The sequence below is a fragment of the Oncorhynchus masou genome, chromosome 18 (assembly GCF_036934945.1).
Source record: "Oncorhynchus masou masou isolate Uvic2021 chromosome 18, UVic_Omas_1.1, whole genome shotgun sequence".
Taxonomy (NCBI): domain Eukaryota; kingdom Metazoa; phylum Chordata; class Actinopteri; order Salmoniformes; family Salmonidae; genus Oncorhynchus; species Oncorhynchus masou.
Window position 1 is genome coordinate 78,733,213 of NC_088229.1, and position 24,492 is coordinate 78,757,704.

Sequence of the window (24,492 nt, forward strand, 5' to 3'; positions counted from 1 at the left end):
CTGTAGTCTACCCACACTGTCTCTGTTGGCTAGAGAGAAGGTACCAATACTTCCTGAAGGAACAGAGAGAGAGTTACAACAGGCCAGACAGAGAGAGATGCAGAGACACAACAGATGTTAAACTGCACAACAAGCACCTTCACCTTGGTATTCAACAAGCAACTGTGTGTGTGTGAAATCACTTCCACTCTGTGTGAATCACACAGGTCCCTATATTTCAACCATTCCACTTGCATACGGGCCTAAAACAATACAGAAATATGTGGACACCCCTTCAAATTAGTGGATTCAGTTATTTCAGCCACATCCGTTGCTGACAGGTGTATAAAACCCGAGCCCACCGCCCATGCAATCTCCATAGACAAACATTGGCAGTATAATGACCTTACTGAAGAGCTCTGTGACTTTCAACGTGGCACCGTCATAGGATGCCACCTTTCCAACAAGTCAGATAATCCAGCGTCTGCCCTGCTGGAGCTGCTGTTATTGTGAAGTGGAAACGTCTAGGAGCAACAACGGCTCAGCCGCGAAGTGGTAGGCCACACAAACTCACAGAATGGGACCGCCGAGTGCTGAAGCACGTAGCGTATAAAAATAATCTGTCTTCAGTTGCAACACTCACTACTGAGTTCCAAACTGTCTCTTGAAGCAACGTCAGCACAATAACTGTTAGTCCGGAGCTTCATGAAATGGGTTTCCATGGCAGCTGCACACAAGTCTAAGATCACCAGGCACAATGCCAAGCGTCGGCTGGAGTGGTGCACAGCTCTCTTTAGAAAAGTCGCTGGCCTTAATCCAAACCGTGGATTTGACAGTCTAGCTATCACTCAAATGAAAGCCAACCCCGTTACTAAGTAGAACTACTCGTGAGGTGATGATTTGTTGAAATGATCCAGTCAAAAAAAAAAAAAGTTTCCTTTTTTGCAAACACAAGGAGCGACACGGCAGACCAACCCCTCAGCCAATCACCACCTCAGCCAATCACCACCTCAGCCAATCACCACCTCAGCCAATCACCACCTCAGCCAATCACCACCTCAGCCAATCATGGCTGGTGGGAAGGTTGTTGACTTTGTGGCTTCACCAACTAGGCTCCCAATTTAATAATTATATTCGTATTTACAGATGGCATACAAGTTTGTTATTAAGGCACATGAACGTTCACATGTTCCAGAAGGCATCTGTCCCCCCCAAAAAATGGATAACATTTTAATAAAAATAAAAAATAATCTTCAAGCAGCTGTCCTGTGAAGTCGTGCCTTGTGACATAGGCCTAGTTTCCTGATACGAGTCAGATGTCAGCGTAGAGCCGTGTCATAGTGAAACACAAGTTGCCGTAAATCACAGGATTACTCATAACACAGCGTCTCGGTGCTGTTCTGGTGCAGAGCCAAAACACTACCTAACGACTCGGCACCAGAGAGTGCCAAAACACTACCTAACGACTCGGCACCAGAGAGTGCCAAAACACTACCTAACGACTCGGCACCAGAGAGCGCCAAAACACTACCTAACGACTCGGCACCAGAGAGTGCCAAAACACTACCTAACGACTCGGCACCAGAGAGTGCCAAAACACTACCTAACGACTCGGCACCAGAGAGCGCCAAAACACTACCTAACGACTCGGCACCAGAGAGTGCAAAAACACTACCTAACGACTCGGTACCAGAGAGTGCCACAACACTACCTAGCGACTCGGTACCAGAGAGTGCCACAACACTACCTAACAACTCGGTACCAGAGAGTGCCACAACACTCCCTCTTGGTACCAGAGAGTACCACAACACTACCTAACGACTCGGTACCAGAGAGTACCATGACGCAACAGCAAAGTCCAGGAGTCACGCCATTCTCACAGGCAGAATGAACAGGAGTCACAGTTAAAATACTAAAACACTGCCTGCAGGGGTCAAGAAATCCCATGTATGGACTAAGCACTGTGTAGGGGCGTTCCTACTACAGCCAGCCAGACTGACAACACTATGTGCTGTGTAGGGGCATTCCTACTACAGCCAGCCAGACTGACAACACTATGTGCTGTGTAGGGGCGTTCCTAATACAGCCAGCCAGACTGACAACACTATGTGCTGTGTAGGGGCGTTCCTACTACAGCCAGCCAGACTGACAACACTATGTGCTGTGTAGGGGCGTTCCTAATACAGCCAGCCAGACTGACAACACTATGTGCTGTGTAGGGGCGTTCCTACTACAGCCAGCCAGACTGACAACACTATGTGCTGTGTAGGGGCGTTCCTAATACAGCCAGCCAGACTGACAACACTATGTGCTGTGTAGGGGCGTTCCTACTACAGCCAGCCAGACTGACAACACTATGTGCAGTGTAGGGGCATTCCTACTACAGCCAGACTGACATTTCTACATTATTATTTAAGCCAAAACATTAGAATTTGTCCCAAAATGTTCCTGAACTAGAGGTGCGTCACACTAGAGAAACACAACCTAATCAGTTGATATCAGCAGTAATGCAACAGCATGAAGCCTGCCTGCCTGCCTGCCTGCCTGTCTGCCTGCCTGCCTGCCTGTCTGTCTGCCTGCCTGCCTGCTTTAAAAGGCTAAAAGTGTTGTACTGACGTGAAGGATGTTTCCTACTTTTTCCAGACAAAATATTGGAATGAATCCCAAAAATATTCCTGAAAAACACTGCCTGCAGCCAGCTGTCCTCAACACAGGACAGGCCCACATTTGACGCCCCTCCTGTCCTCAACACAGGACAGGCCCACATTTGACGCCCCTCCTGTCCTCAACACAGGACAGGCCCACATTTGACGCCCCTCCTGTCCTGAACACAGGGCAGGCCCACATTTGACGCCCCTCCTGTCCTGAACACAAGACAGGCCCACATTTGACGCCCCTCCTGTCCTGAACACAGGGCAGGCCCACATTTGACGCCCCTCCGGTCCTGAACACAGGGCAGGCCCACATTTGACGCCCCTCCGGTCCTGAACACAGGGCAGGCCCACATTTGACGCCCCTCCGGTCCTGAACACAGGGCAGGCCCACATTTGACGCCCCTCCTGTCCTGAACACAGGGCAGGCCCACATTTGACGCCCCTCCGGTCCTGAACACAGGGCAGGCCCACATTTGACGCCCCTCCTGTCCTGAACACAGGGCAGGCCCACATTTGACGCCCCTCCTGTCCTGAACACAGGGCAGGCCCACATTTGACGCCCCTCCTGTCCTGAACACAGGGCAGGCCCACATTTGACGCCCCTCCTGAACACAAGACAGGCCTACATTTGATGCCTCCTGTTCTCTGTGTATCACGGAAGTCACCTAAACAAATGGCAACTGGAGCCTCGCTACTGAAGCTTAACGTGAAAGATGTAAAATGATTTGAGAAGTAGGAAACTTCTGCCATGATACTGGAATCTGTCCCAAAGCTGAAACACCATCTGTTTGCAGGTTCTGAATGATTGATGCTGTTTTGTTGTGAGTCACACCGTGTTCAGTACTACCAGGCTGGAGTCTCTACTGAACTGTCATGTGTTGTTGGGACAGAGAGGAGAATACCATAGGTTACAATCAACCTCATGATGTGATCATGATGTCGGCTGTAAGGTCACTGGCATCCTGACCTGCATAGTATGAATGGACAGACAGGCCATGAACTAGCTATCAGCTGAGAACAGGGGCCAGAGACACACAGGACATGCACTAGCTATCAGCTGAGAACAGGGACCAGAGACAGACAGGAACTAGCCATCAGCTGAGAACAGGGACCAGAGACAGACAGGAACTAGCCATCAGCTGAGAACAGGGGCCAGAGACACACAGGACATGCACTAGCTATCAGCTGAGAACAGGGACCAGAGACAGACAGGAACTAGCCATCAGCTGAGAACAGGGACCAGAGACAGACAGGAACTAGCCATCAGCTGAGAACAGGGACCAGAGACACACAGGACATGCACTAGCTATCAGCTGAGAACAGGGACCAGAGACAGACAGGAACTAGCTATCAGCTGAGAACAGGGACCAGAGACAGACGGGAACTAGCCATCAGCTGAGAACAGGGACCAGAGACACACAGGACATGCACAAGCTATCAGCTGAGAACAGGGACCAGAGACAGACAGGAACTAGCTATCAGCTGAGAACAGGGACCAGAGAGACAGGAACTAGCTATCAGCTGAGAACAGGGACCAGAGACAGACAGGAACTAGCTATCAGCTGAGAACAGGGACCAGAGACAGACAGGAACTAGCTATCAGCTGAGAACAGGGACCAGAGACAGACAGGAACTAGCTATCAGCTGAGAACAGGGACCAGAGACAGACAGGAACTAGCTATCAGCTGAGAACAGGGACCAGAGAGACAGGAACTAGCTATCAGCTGAGAACAGGGACCAGAGACAGACAGGAACTAGCTATCAGCTGAGAACAGGGACCAGAGACAGACAGGAACTAGCCATCAGCTGAGAACAGGGACCAGAGACAGACAGGAACTAGCCATCAGCTGAGAACAGGGACCAGAGACAGACAGGAACTAGCCATCAGCTGAGAACAGGGACCAGAGACAGACAGGAACTAGCCATCAGCTGAGAACAGGGACCAGAGACAGACAGGAACTAGCCATCAGCTGAGAACAGGGACCAGAGACAGACAGGAACTAGCCATCAGCTGAGAACAGGGACCAGAGACAGACAGGAACTAGCCATCAGCTGAGAACAGGGACCAGAGACAGACAGGAACTAGCCATCAGCTGAGAACAGGGACCAGAGACAGACAGGAACTAGCCATCAGCTGAGAACAGGGACCAGAGACAGACAGGAACTAGCCATCAGCTGAGAACAGGGACCAGAGACAGACAGGAACTAGCCATCAGCTGAGAACAGGGACCAGAGACAGACAGGAACTAGCCATCAGCTGAGAACAGGGACCAGAGACAGACAGGAACTAGCCATCAGCTGAGAACAGGGACCAGAGACAGACAGGAACTAGCCATCAGCTGAGAACAGGGACCAGAGACAGACAGGAACTAGCCATCAGCTGAGAACAGGGACCAGAGACAGACAGGAACTAGCCATCAGCTGAGAACAGGGACCAGAGACAGACAGGAACTAGCCATCAGCTGAGAACAGGGACCAGAGACAGACAGGAACTAGCCATCAGCTGAGAACAGGGACCAGAGACAGACAGGAACTAGCCATCAGCTGAGAACAGGGACCAGAGACAGACAGGAACTAGCTATCAGCTGAGAACAGGGACCAGAGACAGACAGGAACAAGCCATCAGCTGAGAACAGGGACCAGAGACAGACAGGAACAAGCCATCAGCTGAGAACAGGGACCAGAGACAGACAGGAACTAGCTATCAGCTGAGAACAGGGACCAGAGACAGACAGGAACTAGCCATCAGCTGAGAACAGGGACCAGAGACACACAGGAACTAGCCATCAGCTGAGAACAGGGACCAGAGACAGACAGGAACTAGCCATCAGCTGAGAACAGGGACCAGAGACAGACAGGAACTAGCCATCAGCTGAGAACAGGGACCAGAGACAGACAGGAACTAGCTATCAGCTGAGAACAGGGACCAGAGACAGACAGGAACAAGCCATCAGCTGAGAACAGGGACCAGAGACAGACAGGAACAAGCCATCAGCTGAGAACAGGGACCAGAGACAGACAGGAACTAGCTATCAGCTGAGAACAGGGACCAGAGACAGACAGGAACTAGCCATCAGCTGAGAACAGGGACCAGAGACAGACAGGAACTAGCTATCAGCTGAGAACAGGGACCAGAGACAGACATAATTAAAGATACTGCAAAGTCTGAGACAGACAGAGACAGACAGAGACAGACAGAGACAGACAGAGACACGGCTACAGACAAACGACTGTGATCAAGCTCTCCATAGCTGCTGTGAGTAAGACCTTTAAACAGGTCAACATTCACAAAGCCGCAGGGCCAGACGGATTACCAGGACGTGTACTCTGAGCATGCACTGACCAGCTGGCAAGTGTCTTCACTGACATTTATTTTCAAGTCTTCCTGACCCAGTCAAATACCTACACGTCTCTATACAGGGAGTACCAGGTAACGACGTGGCTATAGTACCAGGTAATAACATGGCTATATACAGGGAGTACCAGGTAATAACATGGCTATATACAGGGAGTACCAGGTAACGACGTGGCTATAGTACCAGGTAATAACATGGCTATATATACAGGGAGTACCAGGTAATAACATGGCTATATACAGGGAGTACCAGGTAACGACGTGGCTATAGTACCAGGTAATAACATGGCTATATATACAGGGAGTACCAGGTAATAACATGGCTATATACAGGGAGTACCAGGTAACGACGTGGCTATAGTACCAGGTAATAACATGGCTATATACAGGGAGTACCAGGTAACGACGTGGCTATAGTACCAGGTAACGACGTGGCTATAGTACCAGGTAATAACATGGCTATATACAGGGAGTACCAGGTAATAACATGGCTATATACAGGAAGTACCAGGTAATAACATGGCTATATACAGGGAGTACCAGGTAATAACATGGCTAAATACAGGGAGTACCAGGTAATAACATGGTTATATACAGGGAGTACCAGGTAATAACATGGCTATATACAGGGAGTACAAGGTAATAACATGGATATATACAGGGAGTACCAGGTAATAACATGGATATATACAGGGAGTACCAGGTAATAACATGGCTATATACAGGGAGTACCAGGTAATGACGAGTCTACAGTACCAGGTAATGACGTGGCTACAGTACCAGGTAATGACGTGGCTACAGTACCAGGTAATGACGTGGCTACAGTACCAGGTAATGACGTGGCTACAGTACCAGGTAATGACGTGGCTACAGTACCAGGTAATGACGTGGCTACAGTACCAGGTAATGACGTGGCTACAGTACCAGGTAATGACGTGGCTACAGTACCAGGTAATAACGTGGATATATACAGGGAGTACCAGGTAATGACGAGTCTACAGTACCAGGTAATGACGTGGCTACAGTACCAGGTAATGACGTGGCTACAGTACCAGGTAATGACGTGGCTACAGTACCAGGTAATGACGTGGCTATATACGGGGAGTACCAGGTAATGACGTGGCTATATACGGGGAGTACCAGGTAATGACGTGGCTATATACGGGGAGTACCAGGTAATGACGTGGCTATATACGGGGAGTACCAGGTAATGACGTGGCTATATACGGGGAGTACCAGGTAATGACGTGGCTATATACGGGGAGTACCAGGTAATGACGTGGCTATATACGGGGAGTACCAGGTAATGACGTGGCTATATACGGGGAGTACCAGGTAATGACGTGGCTATATACGGGGAGTACCAGGTAATGACGTGGCTATATACGGGGAGTACCAGGTAATGACGTGGCTATATACGGGAGTACCAGGTAATGACGTGGCTATATACGGGGAGTACCAGGTAATGACGTGGCTATATACGGGGAGTACCAGGTAATGACGTGGCTATATACGGGAGTACCAGGTAATGACGTGGCTATATACGGGGAGTACCAGGTAATGACGTGGCTATATACGGGAGTACCAGGTAATGACGTGGCTATATACGGGGAGTACCAGGTAATGACGTGGCTATATACGGGGAGTACCAGGTAAGGTAATGCGTGGCTATATACGGGGAGTACCAGGTAATGACGTGGCTATATACGGGAGTACCAGGTAATGACGTGGCTATATACGGGGAGTACCAGGTAATGACGTGGCTATATACGGGGAGTACCAGGTAATGGCGTGGCTATATACGGGGAGTACCAGGTAATGACGTGGCTATATACGGGGAGTACCAGGTAATGACGTGGCTATATACGGGGAGTACCAGGTAATGACGTGGCTATATACGGGGAGTACCAGGTAATGGCGTGGCTATATACGGGGAGTACCAGGTAATGGCGTGGCTATATACGGGAGTACCAGGTAATGTAACGTGGCTATATACGGGGAGTACCAGGTAATGGCGTGGCTATATACGGGGAGTACCAGGTAATGCGTGGCTATATACGGGGAGTACCAGGTAATGACGTGGCTATATACGGGAGTACCAGGTAATGACGTGGCTATATGCGGGGAGTACCAGGTAATGACGTGGCTATATACGGGGAGTACCAGGTAATGACGTGGCTATATACGGGAGTACCAGGTAATGACGTGGCTATATACGGGGAGTACCAGGTAATGACGTGGCTATATACGGGGAGTACCAGGTAATGACGTGGCTATATACGGGGAGTACCAGGTAATGACGTGGCTATATACGGGGAGTACCAGGTAATGACGTGGCTATATACGGGGAGTACCAGGTAATGACGTGGCTATATACGGGGAGTACCAGGTAATGACGTGGCTATATACGGGGAGTACCAGGTAATGACGTGCTATATACGGGGACGTGGCGGGGAGTACCAGGTAATGACGTGGCTATATACGGGGAGTACCAGGTAATAACGTGGCTATATACGGGGAGTACCAGGTAATAACGTGGCTATATACGGGGAGTACCAGGTAATAACGTGGCTATATACGGGGAGTACCAGGTAATAACGTGGCTATATACGGGGAGTACCAGGTAATAACGTGGCTATATACGGGGAGTACCAGGTAATAACGTGGCTATATACGGGGAGTACCAGGTAATAACGTGGCTATATACGGGAGTACCAGGTAATAACGTGGCTATATACGGGGAGTACCAGGTAATAACGTGGCTATATACGGGGAGTACCAGGTAATAACGTGGCTATATACGGGGAGTACCAGGTAATAACGTGGCTATATACGGGGAGTACCAGGTAATAACGTGGCTATATACGGGGAGTACCAGGTAATAACGTGGCTATATACGGGGAGTACCAGGTAATAACGTGGCTATATACGGGGAGTACCAGGTAATAACGTGGCTATATACGGGGAGTACCAGGTAATAACGTGGCTATATACGGGGAGTACCAGGTAATAACGTGGCTATATACGGGGAGTACCAGGTAATAACGTGGCTATATACGGGGAGTACCAGGTAATAACGTGGCTATATACGGGGAGTACCAGGTAATAACGTGGCTATATACGGGGAGTACCACGTGGTACGGGGAGTACCAGGTGGCTATATACGGGGAGTACCAGGTAATAACGTGGCTATATACGGGAGTACCAGGTAATAACGTGGCTATATACGGGGAGTACCAGGTAATAACGTGGCTATATACGGGGAGTACCAGGTAATAACGTGGCTATATACGGGAGTACCAGGTAATAACGTGGCTATATACGGGGAGTACCAGGTAATAACGTGGCTATATACGGGGGAGTACCAGGTAATAACGTGGCTATATACGGGGAGTACCAGGTAATAACGTGGCTATATACGGGGAGTACCAGGTAATAACGTGGCTATATACGGGGAGTACCAGTGTAATAACGTGGCTATATACGGGAGTACCAGGTAATAACGTGGCTATATACGGGGAGTACCAGGTAATAACGTGGCTATATACGGGGAGTACCAGGTAATAACGTGGCTATATACGGGGGAGGTAATACCAGGTAAGGTAAACGTGGCTATATACGGGAGTACCAGGTAATAACGTGGCTATATATGGGAGTACCAGGTAATAACGTGGCTATATACGGGGAGTACCAGGTAATAACGTGGCTATATACGGGGAGTACCAGGTAATAACGTGGCTATATACGGGGAGTACCAGGTAATAACGTGGCTATATACGGGGAGTACCAGGTAATAACGTGGCTATATACGGGGAGTACCAGGTAATAACGTGGCTATATACGGGGAGTACCAGGTAATAACGTGGCTATATACGGGGAGTACCAGGTAATAACATGGCTATATACGGGGAGTACCAGGTAATAACATGGCTATATACAGGGAGTACCAGGTAATAACATGGCTATATACAGGGAGTACCAGGTAATAACATGGCTATATACAGGGAGTACCAGGTAATAACATGGCTATATACAGGGAGTACCAGGTAATAACATGGCTATATACAGGAGTACCAGGTAATAACATGGCTATATACAGGGAGTACCAGGTAATAACATGGCTATATACAGGGAGTACCAGGTAATAACATGGCTATATACAGGGAGTACCAGGTAATAACATGGCTATATACAGGGAGTACCAGGTAATAACATGGCTATATACAGGGAGTACCAGGTAATAACATGGCTATATACAGGGAGTACCAGGTAATAACATGGCTATATACAGGGAGTACCAGGTAATAACATGGCTATATACAGGGAGTACCAGGTAATAACATGGCTATATACAGGGAGTACCAGGTAATAACATGGCTATATACAGGAAGTACCAGGTAATAACATGGCTATATACAGGGAGTACCAGTACTGAGACGACGTGCAGGGGTACGAGGAAATTGAGGTAGATCTGAAAATTAACTATTAACACCATTATTAGTATAAATTAATGATTGACTGTGAGTCTACACCTGCTGGTTTATGAAGCATGTCACAAAGAACATTTGACTTGAACATTTGATTTGAGACAGATGCAGAGTCTGTGTGGGTGGAGCGGCCTGTCACCGTGCGTCTCCATCACACAGCTGGGTAACTATGGAAACCCCTGACATCAGCACAACAGAGAGAGAAGAGAATTGCAGGGTTGTCGAGCACACACACACAATCAATCGTAGCCCTCTGCAGTACAGGCACCAGACCAATAGGGAGGGTCTCTAGTTAAATACACCAGGGAACCCCTCACAGGACAGATAACTAGACAGACTGAAGCATGTTGATTCAGCTGTTATCCCGGTCCACTGAGGCAGAGACATATAGAGACATGATGAGACCAGCACAGCTCTGCTTGCTATCAAGTGAGAGATTGCGTACAGGAGAGGAAAGAGAGGGATGTCTGTCATCAGAGAGGAGCGAGAGCTGTCTGTCATCAGAGAGGAGCGAGAGCTGTCTGTCATCAGAGAGGAGCGAGAGCTGTCTGTCATCAGAGAGGAGCGAGAGCTGTCTGTCATCACAGAGGAGCGAGAGCTGTCTGTCATCACAGAGGAGCGAGAGCTGTCTGTCATCACAGAGGAGCGAGAGCTGTCTGTCATCACAGAGGAGCGAGAGCTGTCTGTCATCACAGAGGAGCGAGAGCTGTCTGTCATCACAGAGGAGCGAGAGCTGTCTGTCATCACAGAGGAGCGAGAGCTGTCTGTCATCACAGAGGAGCGAGAGCTGTCTGTCATCACAGAGGAGCGAGAGCTGTCTGTCATCACAGAGGAGCGAGAGCTGTCTGTCATCACAGAGGAGCGAGAGCTGTCTGTCATCACAGAGGAGCGAGAGCTGTCTGTCATCACAGAGGAGCGAGAGCTGTCTGTCATCACAGAGGAGCGAGAGCTGTCTGTCATCACAGAGGAGCGAGAGCTGTCTGTCATCACAGAGGAGCGAGAGCTGTCTGTCATCACAGAGGAGCGAGAGCTGTCTGTCATCACAGAGGAGCGAGAGCTGTCTGTCATCACAGAGGAGCGAGAGCTGTCTGTCATCACAGAGGAGCGAGAGCTGTCTGTCATCACAGAGGAGCGAGAGCTGTCTGTCATCACAGAGGAGCGAGAGCTGTCTGTCATCACAGAGGAGCGAGAGCTGTCTGTCATCACAGAGGAGCGAGAGCTGTCTGTCATCACAGAGGAGCGAGAGCTGTCTGTCATCACAGAGGAGCGAGAGCTGTCTGTCATCACAGAGGAGCGAGAGCTGTCTGTCATCACAGAGGAGCGAGAGCTGTCTGTCATCACAGAGGAGCGAGAGCTGTCTGTCATCACAGAGGAGCGAGAGCTGTCTGTCATCACAGAGGAGCGAGAGCTGTCTGTCATCACAGAGGAGCGAGAGCTGTCTGTCATCACAGAGGAGCGAGAGCTGTCTGTCATCACAGAGGAGCGAGAGCTGTCTGTCATCACAGAGGAGCGAGAGCTGTCTGTCATCACAGAGGAGCGAGAGCTGTCTGTCATCACAGAGGAGCGAGAGCTGTCTGTCATCACAGAGGAGCGAGAGCTGTCTGTCATCAGAGAGGAGCGAGAGCTGTCTGTCATCAGAGAGGAGCGAGAGCTGTCTGTCATCAGAGAGGAGCGAGAGCTGTCTGTCATCAGAGAGGAGCGAGAGCTGTCTGTCATCAGAGGAGAGAGAGCTGTCTGTCATCACAGAGGAGCGAGAGCTGTCTGTCATCACAGAGGAGCGAGAGCTGTCTGTCATCAGAGGAGAGAGAGCTGTCTCATCAGGAGAGAGCTGTCTGTCATCAGAGAGAGAGAGAGAGCTGTCTGTCATCAGAGGAGAGAGAGAGAGAGCTGTCTGTCATCAGAGGAGAGAGAGAGAGCTGTCTGTCATCAGAGGAGAGAGAGAGAGCTGTCTGTCATCAGAGGAGAGAGAGAGCTGTCTCATCAGGAGAGAGAGAGAGAGCTCTGTCATCAGAGGAGAGAGAGAGAGAGCTGTCTGTCATCAGAGGAGAGAGAGAGCTGTCTAAGAGGAGAGAAGAGGGAGAGGAGAAGTTGGAGCAGGAGAGAGCTGTCTGTTATCAGATGAGTTAGAGGGGGAGGAGAGAGAGCTGCAGCAGCAGGGATGAAACGAGATTAATTATATCAAGAGAGGAAGATGCTACAAACACTGTCATTACACCCAGTGTGTGGACTGCTGTGTGTGTGAGAGGCACACAGATGATGTTACCCAGCCTGTCATTAAACAGAGCCACGATAATAACTCAGAGAGAACAGACTGAGGCAGCTGCTGCTACTCTGTTGTACACGGTGGGGGGGGCGTCTCCATGGCAACTGGGGACATGAGTAGTAGTAGTCATTCTGAACCCTGTCATACCAGAGGGGGCGGAGTGGCCCTCCAAACACCTGACTGACCCCAATTTCACAAAGACACTGACTGATATTGAAGCTCATTTGCTTTAATGCATGTTGTCCTCAAATCAAATCCAAAAAGTTTATTGGTCGCATGCAGTTGTTATGTTAAGTTTCTAGCGTGGACAACGCAGCAGTATCTAGAAATACCTCATCCAAGAGAGTTTAAAAAAAGAAAAATGAAGACATATCAGAATGAGCAACGTCAGAGTCCTGAATATACATCAGAACGAGCAACGTCAGAGTCCTGAATATACATCAGAACGAGAGTCTTCAGGTGCCTTTTGGCAAACTCCAAGCAGGCTGTCATGTGCCTTTTACTGAGGAGTGGCATCAGTCTGGTCACTACCATAAAGACCTGATTGGTGGAGTGCTGCAGAGATGGTTGTCCTTCTGGAAGGTTCTCCCATCTGCACAGAGGAACTCTGGAGCGCTGTCAGAGTGACCATTGAGTTCTTGGTCATCTCCCTGACCAAGATCATTCTCCTCAGTTTGGCCGGGCGGCCAGGTCTAGGAAGACTCTTGGTTGTTCCAAACTTCTTCCATTTAAGAATGATGGAGGTCACTGTGATCTTGGGGAACTTCAATCCTGTAGAGAGTTTTTGGTACCCTACCCCCAGATTTTTGCTCTGACATGCACTGTGAACTGTGGGACTTAATATAGACAGGTGTGTCTTTCCAAATAATTTCCAGTCATTTGAATTTACCACAGATGGACTTCAATCAAGTGGTAGAAACATGTCAAGGATGATAAAGAATTTCAATAAGTATTTTTCTTCAGCTTGCCCTGCTTTCCACCTGGCTACCCCGGTCAACTGCCCTGCTTTCCACCTGGCTACCCCGGTCAACTGCCCTGCTTTCCACCTGGCTACCCCGGTCAACTGCCCTGCTTTCCACCTGGCTACCCCGGTCAACTGCCCTGCTTTCCACCTGGCTACCCCGGTCAACTGCCCTACTTTCCACCTGGCTACCCCGGTCAACTGCCCTGCTTTCCACCTGGCTACCCCGGTCAACTGCCCTGCTTTCCACCTGGCTAGCCCGTACCCCGGTCAACTGCCCTGCTTTCCACCTGGCTAGCCGTACCCCGGTCAACTGCCCTGCTTTCCACCTGGCTACCCGTACCCCGGTCAACTGCCCTGCTTTCCACCTGGCTACCCGTACCCCGGTCAACTGCCCTGCCTTCCACCTGGCTACCCGTACCCCGGTCAACTCCCCTGCCTTCCACCTAGCTACCCGTACCCCGGTCAACTCCCCTGCCTTCCACCTGGCTACCCGTACCCCGGTCAACTCCCCTGCCTTCCACCTGGCTACCCGTACCCCGGTCAACTGCCTGCTTTCCACCTGGCTACCCGTATCCTGGTCAACTGCCCTGCACCCCCACAGCAACTTGCCCAAGCCTCCCCCATTTCTACTTCACCCAAATCCAGTTGGCTGATGTTCTGAAAGAGCTGCAAAATCTGGACCCCTACAATTCAGCCGGGCTAGATAATCTGGTCCCTCTCTAAAAATTATGCGCCGCAATTGATGCAACCCATATTACTAGACTGTTCAACATCTCTTTTGTGTCGTCTGAGATTCCCAAAGATTGGAAAGCTGCCATGGTCATCCCCCTCTTCAAAGGGGGAGACACTCTTGACCCAAACTGTTACAGACCTATAATCCATCCTGCCCTGCCTTTCTAAAGTGTTGGAAAGCCAAGTAAACAAACAGATCACCGACCATTTAGAATCCCACCGTACCTTCTCTGCTATGCAATCTGGTTTCCGAGCTGGTCATGGGTGCACCTCAGCCACGCTCAAGGTTCTAAACTATATCATAACCGCCATCGATAAGAGACATTACTGTGGAGCCGTATTCATCGACCTGGCCAAGGCTTTTGACTCTGTCAATCACTGCATTCTTATCGGCAGACTCAATAGCCTTGGTGTCTCAAATTATTGCCTCGCCTGGTTCACCAACTACTTCTCTGATAGAGTTCAGTATGTCAAATCTGAGGGCCTGTTGTCTGTACCTCTGGCAGTCTCTACGGGGGTGACACAGGGTTAAATTCTCGGGCAAGTAAAACTAAATGCATGCTCTTCAATCGATTGCTACCTGCCCGCCCTTCGAGCATCACTACTCTGGACGGTTCTGACATAGAATATGTGGACAACTACAAATACCTAGGTGTCCGATTAGACTGTAAACTCTCCTTCCAGACTCACATTAAGCATCTCCAATCCAAAATTAAATCTAGAATCAGCTCCCTATTTCGCAACAAAGCATCCTTCACTTATGCTGCCAAACGTACCCTCGTAAAAATGACTATCCTACAGATCCTTGAATTCAGCGATGTCATTTACAAAATAGCCTCCAACACTCTACTAAGCAAATTGAATGCAGTCTATCACAGTGCCATCCGTTTTGTCACCAAAGCCCCATATACAGTGGGGAGAACAAGTATTTGATGACCTGCAAAAATCGGCAGTGTTTCCTACTTACAAAGCATGTAGAGGTCTGTAATTTTTATCATAGGTACACTGAGAGACGGAATCAAAAACAAAAATGCAGAAAATCACATTGTTTGATTTTTTAAGTAATTAATTTGCGGGAGAAGGTTTGTAACGTGTCAGGAGTTGGTGTCTGCGACATGGATTTTGGTTTGGATAAGTTCTGAATCCGTGATTGTTTGGAGTCCCTTCCACATACGTCTCGTGTCTGAGCTGTTGGATTGCGACTCCAAATTGTCCCTGTACTGTCGTTTTGCCTTCGATGGCCTTAGAGGTCATAGGTGGTCTGTTTGTACACGTCCATGTTCCCAGTCACCTTGCTGTGGATACATGTGGTGGTTCTCGCATTCAGCTTCGCACAAATGCTGCCATCCATCCACGGATTTTGGTTTGGATAAGTTCTTATCGTCACAGTAGGTACATCTTCTATGCACTTCCTGGTACACCCAGACACAGTCCGTGTATATGTCGATACTATTCCCAGAGGCCAACAGAAACATTTCTCAGTCCGAGTAATCAAAACAGTCTTAGAGCTCAGATTGGTCAGACCAACATTGAACAGTCCTTACCACGGATGTATCGGCACCTAAGCATCGTGACATCGTATTGTGAGGTCCCTGCCAATTTCCAACCCTAGACAATATATCTGGAGAGAGCCATGATTCTGTACAACAGAGTATGTTACTACGGTCCCTGATGTCTCTCTGGAAGGAGATCCTCACCCTGAGCTCGTCTACTTTATTGTCCAGTGACTGAACGTCAGCGAGTAGCATACTCCGACGTGGTGGATGGTTTGCGCGCTGCCTGAGCCTGACTACAAACTCACTTCTCATCTCCGGCGTCGACTTTATGGTATAGCACCTGGGATGAACGGGGCTGCTTCAGGAAGTCCAAACAAAGGATCCAGTTCAGGGAGGTCACATTTATGGCGAGTGACCGCCAATCTAATGTCCGAAAGTTATTTATAGCGAGTGATCGCCAATCTAATGTCCGAAAGTTATTTATAGCGAGTGACCGCCAATCTAATGTCCGAAAGTTATTTATAGCGAGTGACCGCCAATCTAATGTCCGAAAGTTATTTATAGCGAGTGACCGCCAATCTAATGTCCGAAAGTTATTTATAGCGAGTGACCGCCAATCTAATGTCCGAAAGTTATTTATAGCGAGTGACCGCCAATCTAATGTCCGAAAGTTATTTATAGCGAGTGATCGCCAAGCTAATTTCAAAGTTATTTCCGGCTGTAGGTAATAATACTAGAAACGTTCCGAGTAAATAAAGTAAGAAATAACACACACAAAAAAAAAACATGCTGCAAAGTTGGATAGGAGCTAGAAAACAGGGCAACTGTCTGTAGGCGCCATCTTGTCACTTCTCTCTCTCCCTCCTTGACTGCTCCTCTTCTCTCCAGAGAGAAGAGCAGTCGATGAGGGAGAGACAAGAGAGGACAACTTGCACCAAAGGTAAATTAGCTTTTAATATCCAATGGAAAAAAAATCCTCTCCGCTTTTCAAAACACCTACCCCAGAATCATCCCAGACCTGTTGGTTACCACACCACTAACTACTCATAGTCAGAGGAGTGAGGACCATGGCACTGGAAAGTCTTAGTTTGAACAGAACTAGAGCTTCCGCAACGAGCCTAAGTGATGAATCAATGCTTTTACAGAAGGAGCAGAGGACACCATACAAATAGCTTGTATTTGAATGGAGGATACCTCATCTCCTTTCTGAAGCCTACAGTAACTAGGTCATTGTTAAAAGACCCAGTATATCACCATAGAAACAAGTGATCTTGTGACTTCCCCCTTGACAAAAAAAAGCATTATTAAGACTCAGTATGACTCAGAGCAGAGCGCTACGAGTCCACGGAATACGCAATGCTGTGAATATCCAGGATAGGGCCCGGATTCATAAGGCAGCTGTGATCTGGGGTCAGCTTTTGCCTTCTGATCATAATGAATAGGATTAAAATGGACAACAGGGGACCTGATCTGAGATCAGTGGCTCTGCAGTCCAATCCCAGGCTTTACTCTGGTGGTTGAGCAGACTAATCGGAGTCTGGTGATCTCTCTGTTGAAGACTCACGGTCATGGGGTGAGAGGTACCAGAAAGAGAGGGGGAGGTGGAGTTGGTTCACAACAGATAGGCCTGGGAGAGGTCAGAAGAACCAGAAAGATACACCAGTGAGAGGAGGGGGGTGGAGTCGGTTCACAACAGATAGGCCTGGGAGAGGTCAGAAGAACCAGAAAGATACACCAGTGAGAGGAGGGGGGTGGAGTCGGTTCACAACAGATAGGCCTGGGAGAGGTCAGAAGAACCAGAAAGATACACCAGTGAGAGGAGGGAGGTGGAGTCGGTTCACAACAGATAGGCCTGGGAGAGGTCAGAAGAACCAGAAAGATACACCAGTGAGAGGAGGGGGTGGAGTCGGTTCACAACAGATAGGCCTGGGAGAGGTCAGAAGAACCAGAAAGATACACCAGTGAGAGGAGGGGGTGGAGTCGGTTCACAACAGATAGGCCTGGGAGAGGTCAGAAGAACCAGAAAGATACACCAGTGAGAGGAGGGGGGTGGAGTCGGTTCACAACAGATAGGCCTGGGAGAGGTCAGAAGAACCAGAAAGATACACCAGTGAGAGGAGGGGGTGGAGTCGGTTCACAACAGATAGGCCTGGGAGAGGTCAGAAGAACCAGAAAGATACACCAGTGAGAGGAGGGAGGTGGAGTCGGTTCACAACAGATAGGCCTGGGAGAGGTCAGAAGAACCAGAAAGATACACCAGTGAGAGGAGGGAGGTGGAGTCGGTTCACAACAGATAGGCCTGGGAGAGGTCAGAAGAACCAGAAAGATACACCAGTGAGAGGAGGGGGTGGAGTCGGTTCACAACAGATAGGCCTGGGAGAGGTCAGAAGAACCAGAAAGATACACCAGTGAGAGGAGGGAGGTGGAGTCGGTTCACAACAGATAGGCCTGGGAGAGGTCAGAAGAACCAGAAAGATACACCAGTGAGAGGAGGGAGGTGGAGTCGGTTCACAACAGATAGGCCTGGGAGAGGTCAGAAGAACCAGAAAGATACACCAGTGAGAGGAGGGAGGTGGAGTCGGTTCACAACAGATAGGCCTGGGAGAGGTCAGAAGAACCAGAAAGATACACCAGTGAGAGGAGGGGGGTGGAGTCGGTTCACAACAGATAGGCCTGGGAGAGGTCAGAAGAACCAGAAAGATACACCAGTGAGAGGAGGGAGGTGGAGTCGGTTCACAACAGATAGGCCTGGGAGAGGTCGTGGCCTGGGAGAAGTCAGAACTAAACACAACTTGCTCCAAAATAGACAGCTCAGTTTATATGGTGTAGTGGTGGCCTGGGAGAGGTCGTGGCCTGGGAGAGGTCAGAACTAAACACAACTTGCTCCAAAACAGACAGCTCAGTTTATATGGTGTAGTGGTGGCCTGGGAGAGGTCGTGGCCTGGGAGAGGTCAGAACTAAACACAACTTGCTCCAAAACAGACAGCTCAGTTTATATGGTGTAGTGGTGGCCTGGGAGAGGTCGTGGCCTGGGAGAGGTCAGAACTAAACACAACTTGCTCCAAAACAGACAGCTCAGTTTATATGGTGTAGTGGTGGCCTGGGAGAGGTCGTGGCCTGGGAGAGGTCAGAACTAAACACAACTTCCTCCAAAACAGACAGCTCAGTTTGGTAGTTACTATTTTACTCAGGCCCTTCAGGCTGGGCTCAGTCTAGTAACTGAGAAAAAGCCCTGTGCTTCGTATTCTTGGCCAGACAACCACAGCTTGCCTGCTGGGTGTCTAACACTCTCACCCACCTAATCAACGATGCTGTAGCTCACAGCTCCTCCGTCCGTCTCATGCTGGCTTGTCTATCAGTTAAAACCAGGGTTCAAACTCATTTTGAAAGATGGAATTTAATGACTTTACCATTAACTATACATGACTTTTAACTAAATTTCCATGACCAACAATTGTGAACATTCAATTGCCAAAACAAAGTGTTAGGCTCACATTGGGTAGAGATCCATAGAAAAATAGGAAATTACTATGAAATAATACAATCGACTTATTTTTTCAATATCTCATCTCTACTCAGGCAGTAACAGCCAGACAACGTTGTCCTCCTCATACTGCCGGCAGCCCTCTGCCTGTAGCTTGTCTGCCTGTAGCTAGTCTGCCTGTAGCTAGTCTGCCTGTAGCTAGTCTGCCTGTAGCTAGTCTGCCTGTAGCTAGTCTGCCTGTAGCTAGTCTGCCTGTAGCTAGTCTGCCTGTAGCTAGTCTGCCTAAGTATGCTGCAGAGCTATCTGACTAAACCATTGTACTTGTTTATCAAAGTAGATAAGGTATACTTCCACAAACTTTCTCTATCCCTCTCTTGTTGTGTTGCGTACATTCTTCTCTCATTAGGTAAATGCACTCTGTTTCTAAACTAAATTAGCAGGTGTAAAAGTGTATCCATCTCTGTCCAAACCAGAAAGAACCGTCACAATAGATTATGGTCATTGTAGTTAATTACCACGTTTCTGCCTGAGTGAGGTTGAATATTATTTTACTTAATGAAAACTACAACTCCCTTCAGCCCCGCGTCCCACATGGTTCATCTACAAATCAGGTCAAGAACGAACGGTCAACTAGTTGTTTAATAACCAGGGAGAAAAAAATACATTTTGGTTCATCGCTCAGCACAAGATTAAACAGACCAGTCAACACACACACAGCCTTTTCATGAGCCTCTGACCTACTCTGTTCCTATTTAGAAAGACATGATTGAGGTTTTAGTGAACTACCACTTGGCATCCACACCAGACCACAGCCACATCACAAGTAAATCCAGACTTAAGTAGTCTGTACAGCACTGATGATGTGGCACAGAAGAGACCTATATTAACACAGGCTGCCCTAGTCTATAATCCTCTAAACTAGTCTGTACAGCACTGATGATGTGGCACAGAAGAGACCTATATTAACACAGGCTGCACTAGTCTATAGTCCTCTAAACTAGTCTGTACAGCACTGATGATGTGGCACAGAAGAGACCTTCTATATTAACACACAGGCTAGCCTCTTTGCCATACGGGCGGCAGGTAGCCTAGTGGTTAGAGCGTTGGGTGGCAGGTAGCCTAGTGGTTAGAGCGTACAAACTGGACAGACTGAACCATCAGGCCTTTCATCAATCCATGTTTCTTCATAGAGAATTCTGCAGAAGCAACTTTCCCTTATGTTACGTATGATGTGACCGAAGTAGCCAAGCCGACGGGCCGCGCACCCAGGGGCAAGCCGACGGGCCGCGCACCCAGGGGCAAGCCGACGGGCCACGCACCCAGGGGCAAGCCGACGGGCCACGCACCCAGGGGCAAGCCGACGGGCCACGCAACCAGGGGCAAGCCGACGGGCCACGCAACCAGGGGCAAGCCGACGGGCCACGCACCCAGGGGCAAGCCGACGGGCCACGCACCCAGGGGCAAGCCGACGGGCCACGCACCCAGGGGCAAGCCGACGGGCCACGCACCCAGGGGCAAGCCGACGGGCCACGCACCCAGGGGCAAGCCGACGGGCCACGCACCCAGGGGCAAGCCGACGGGCCACGCACCCAGGGGCAAGCCGAAACAGATGTTTCCCCAGAAATGTTTTCCTCGATCAGCTTAATCCTGTGATGAACGATCACCATTCTTATACTCCTGAGTTGGTCTAATCTCCTTACCGGAAAAATCTACAAAGTAGACCATGTGGCTTACCGGACCCCAGTTAAGTAATGACCAGTGGTATAATGAATAGCAGCAAACATCCCATTAAGCCATTATACTACTGGTATCCATGTGCATTAGAGCCAATGTCTCTATATTAGGCTAGTATACTGCAGTAGGGATTTTCCACATCTACAGTAGTGCATTTCCCTTATTATTTATTGACAGAAACCTACTTTAAACAGTCAAACAACAACAAAACAATCAGGCTGCAACAGCTGTAAAGTGAATGACAGTTTTCATCACAGAAAAAGTATCTTGTGTCATAGGAGTTGTGTTGTGGTCAGCTCTGGTCCGGGTCGTTAGCTTTGTAGTGCCCTGGACCAAAGCTATGCTGTGGCTTGCTACTGGACCTACCTGTAGGTCTGCTCCTTGTACTCGACAGTCCATGTACTTCTCCCAGGCAAAGGCCAGGTTAGCCAGGTGTGGATTGGCCATGTCCCCGGACTGTAGGTCTACTCCAAGCAGCAGAACAAGGTGCGGTTGGGGACAGTGACTGACTCACTCCTCATCAGAGGAAGTCAAATGCTAACCAGGACCAAGGGCAGCTCAGTTTATCCCAGTGAGTCACACATAATCCATGATGTCTGGCTGTAGCTAGATCAGACGGTTGAAACTGTCAGTGTTGCTTCTGTTTGTTGGTTCCTGCAGAAAACATCATAATAAGACAAGTGTTGACATTTTTGCAAACATCATCATCTTGTTGGGTGTCTGCACAGAAAAAAAAAACACTGTACTTGGTCATCTGCTAGCTAGCTATATGTTTAAACGAATGTTGTCAATAAATGACTTTTTTTTATAATTTCCACTCTTCTCACATCATAACTAACTTATTAAACATAGCAGGTGTTAAAGAAATGACTGAAACTAGATCCCCTACATACTGGTCTTGAGAAGAAAATGAACTGTTGGGGGAGATTCTCTTCTTCAACCACTCAACCAATATAGTAAATGTAGAAGAGTTGAGAGGGAATGTCCACTTTTTAAACGGATACCTTAACACATTGTTATGTCTCTGTGTCCAGTATGAAATAAGTTAGTTTTGGGAGCCAATGCTAACCAGCGATAGCGCAATGACTAAGTCTTTGGGCATCTGCTAGCATGCTAGTAGATACACAGACTTCCATTCATTGCGATAACGCTATTGAGCATTGGCTCCCAAAACAACCTCTTAACTTATTTCATACTGGACACAGAGACATAAAATGGTATCCACGAATTCATCTGACTCTGTGGAAATAGATAAATGGCCACATTGCCAATTTGCCAAAATCTCAAAAGTATCCATTTAACGTCCAAAAGCGAAAGTCGCATCGCAGGCTCTCTTGGGGACTCCGCAAAGGCTACTGACGTGTTCAACACATCTGTGAACTCGGGAAAATACGAGGTCAAATCATAACGTCAGCGAACTTCAGTTCGAAAAGTCAGAGCCCTAGAATGAAGGCCCATTCAAATCGACCCCCCCCCGAGTTCCCTGAACGCACTGAAAGTCGGAGATCTCTCAGTTCCCAGTTGTTTTGAACGCGGCATACATCACAACCGACTGCATGGTAACCGCTGGCTAGTAGCTGTCAATAGTTGCTAGCCTTAGATAGCATATTAGCGACATAGCTAGCTACGCTAACTTATTGTGTCCGGCGCAAGCAGCAAATAGCACATTTCAAAATTAAAATCGTGGCCAGTGCTTACTGTTTGAAAATGAGATGGCTAGATAGTAGAATTGAGGGCTCCGGTGTTGGGAAAAGAGACACAAGGATTCATTTGCCCGTAATAGACTGTCTCAGCTGTGTAGCTACTGAATTTGCTAGCTTGAGCTGTCAAACTGAAACGTCCCGCATTTCCAACGACGCGTCTGCAGAACGAAACGATACCAAACCGTCCTAAAAAGCCTTTAGAAAGCTTCAAACGACCATTCTTTCACTTATACAAGCAGCTGAAAATGGCAAGTCACGTTATCTAGTTATTCTCACATACCCGTTCGTTCCCAGGAGAGTATCCAGGATGCTTTCCAAGCGGTAAACTATCCACGGTATCATACCGTATAGACAAACTGAGGACGACAAAACCGCCACGGACCTGTGGGCTAGTCGCCATTGGATGAAAAAAAAGAGGCTTAACACCCGCCCCCTTTCAATCAATCATGTTCTGTACGGACACGCTCTGACAGACCTGTCAATCATATGACGTCAACAGCGTGTCCCCTCTGTGGGCGGGCTCTCTCTCTCTCTTACAGCACAGTGGCTGTTACAAAGGGGCACACGACGAGCAGACCATTTTCACGGGATGCAAGAGAGAGAACATGTTTTTGAAGCAGTTTTATACGAGACAGGAATTTGCCCTGAATTCACCGAAAAATATGTCCTTACTACAAACACACGGTGCAATGGCGCCTTTTTTTTAATATACTGAATTAGCTTTATTATAGGCCTTTACAGTGATGTTGGTTTCTCTTGTGTTGAGAAAAAAATCCGGATGCCTGGTAAGGATGTGGGCGGAGGCAAGCACCAGCCAGCGAGATCCTATTGGCACGTTCTGGCATTTATTTGCATATTGCCATTAGGGAACGCCTACACTGGGAAGTGCGTGTATGCAGTAACTCAACTTGCCCTGTCACTCCTGATCAACGCATTTTTTTTTTTACTTTGGCAAAGAGTAAAGTCCACAACACGCAGTGCACTCTGTGTGTTACAGATTCTAGTTTAGTAAACAGAACATTGTATGGAGATCAAACGTTTCATAGATGAGAACATTTGCAGAATCTCGGCCAAAATCCATCTTTCTCCGTCTTCTCCCACTGCAGGCCACAGGGCTTCCTCTCAGCACCATCAAATCAAATGATATTGCCCGCATACACATATTTAACAGATGTTATTGGTCCATACACATATTTAGCAAATTGTTTTGGTCCATACACATATTTAACAGATGTTATTGGTCCATACACATATTTAGCAAATGATATTGCCCGCATACACATATTTAACCCGAGTACACATTATAGAGTCCGGAGTACACATCATAGAGTCCGGAGTACACATTATAGAGTCCGGAGTACACATTACAGAGTCCGGAGTACACATTACAGAGTCCGGAGTACACATTACAGAGTCCGGAGTACACATTACAGAGTCCGGAGTACACATTATAGAGTCCGGAGTACACATTACAGAGTCCGGAGTACACATTGCAGAGTCCGGAGTACACATTATAGAGTCCGGAGTACACATTATAGAGTCCGGAGTACACATCATAGAGTCCGGAGTTCACATTACAGAGTCCGGAGTACACATCATAGAGTCCGGAGTACACATCATAGAGTCCGGAGTTCACATCAT

At 48.5% G+C, this 24,492-nt stretch overlaps 1 protein-coding gene across 1 annotated transcript in view; it reads right to left on the reverse strand.

The window, feature by feature from the left end:
• Positions 1 to 23,215, reverse strand: part of lyst (lysosomal trafficking regulator) — a gene marked incomplete at its 3' end in the record, with an annotated part of 204,258 nt that extends 181,043 nt beyond the window's left edge. Inside the window, 2 exon segments of the mRNA XM_064924533.1 lie at positions 21,515 to 21,802; positions 23,132 to 23,215. Coding sequence (XP_064780605.1) covers positions 21,515 to 21,595 — 81 coding nt within the window.
• Between the last annotated feature and the right edge of the window lie 1,277 nt (positions 23,216 to 24,492).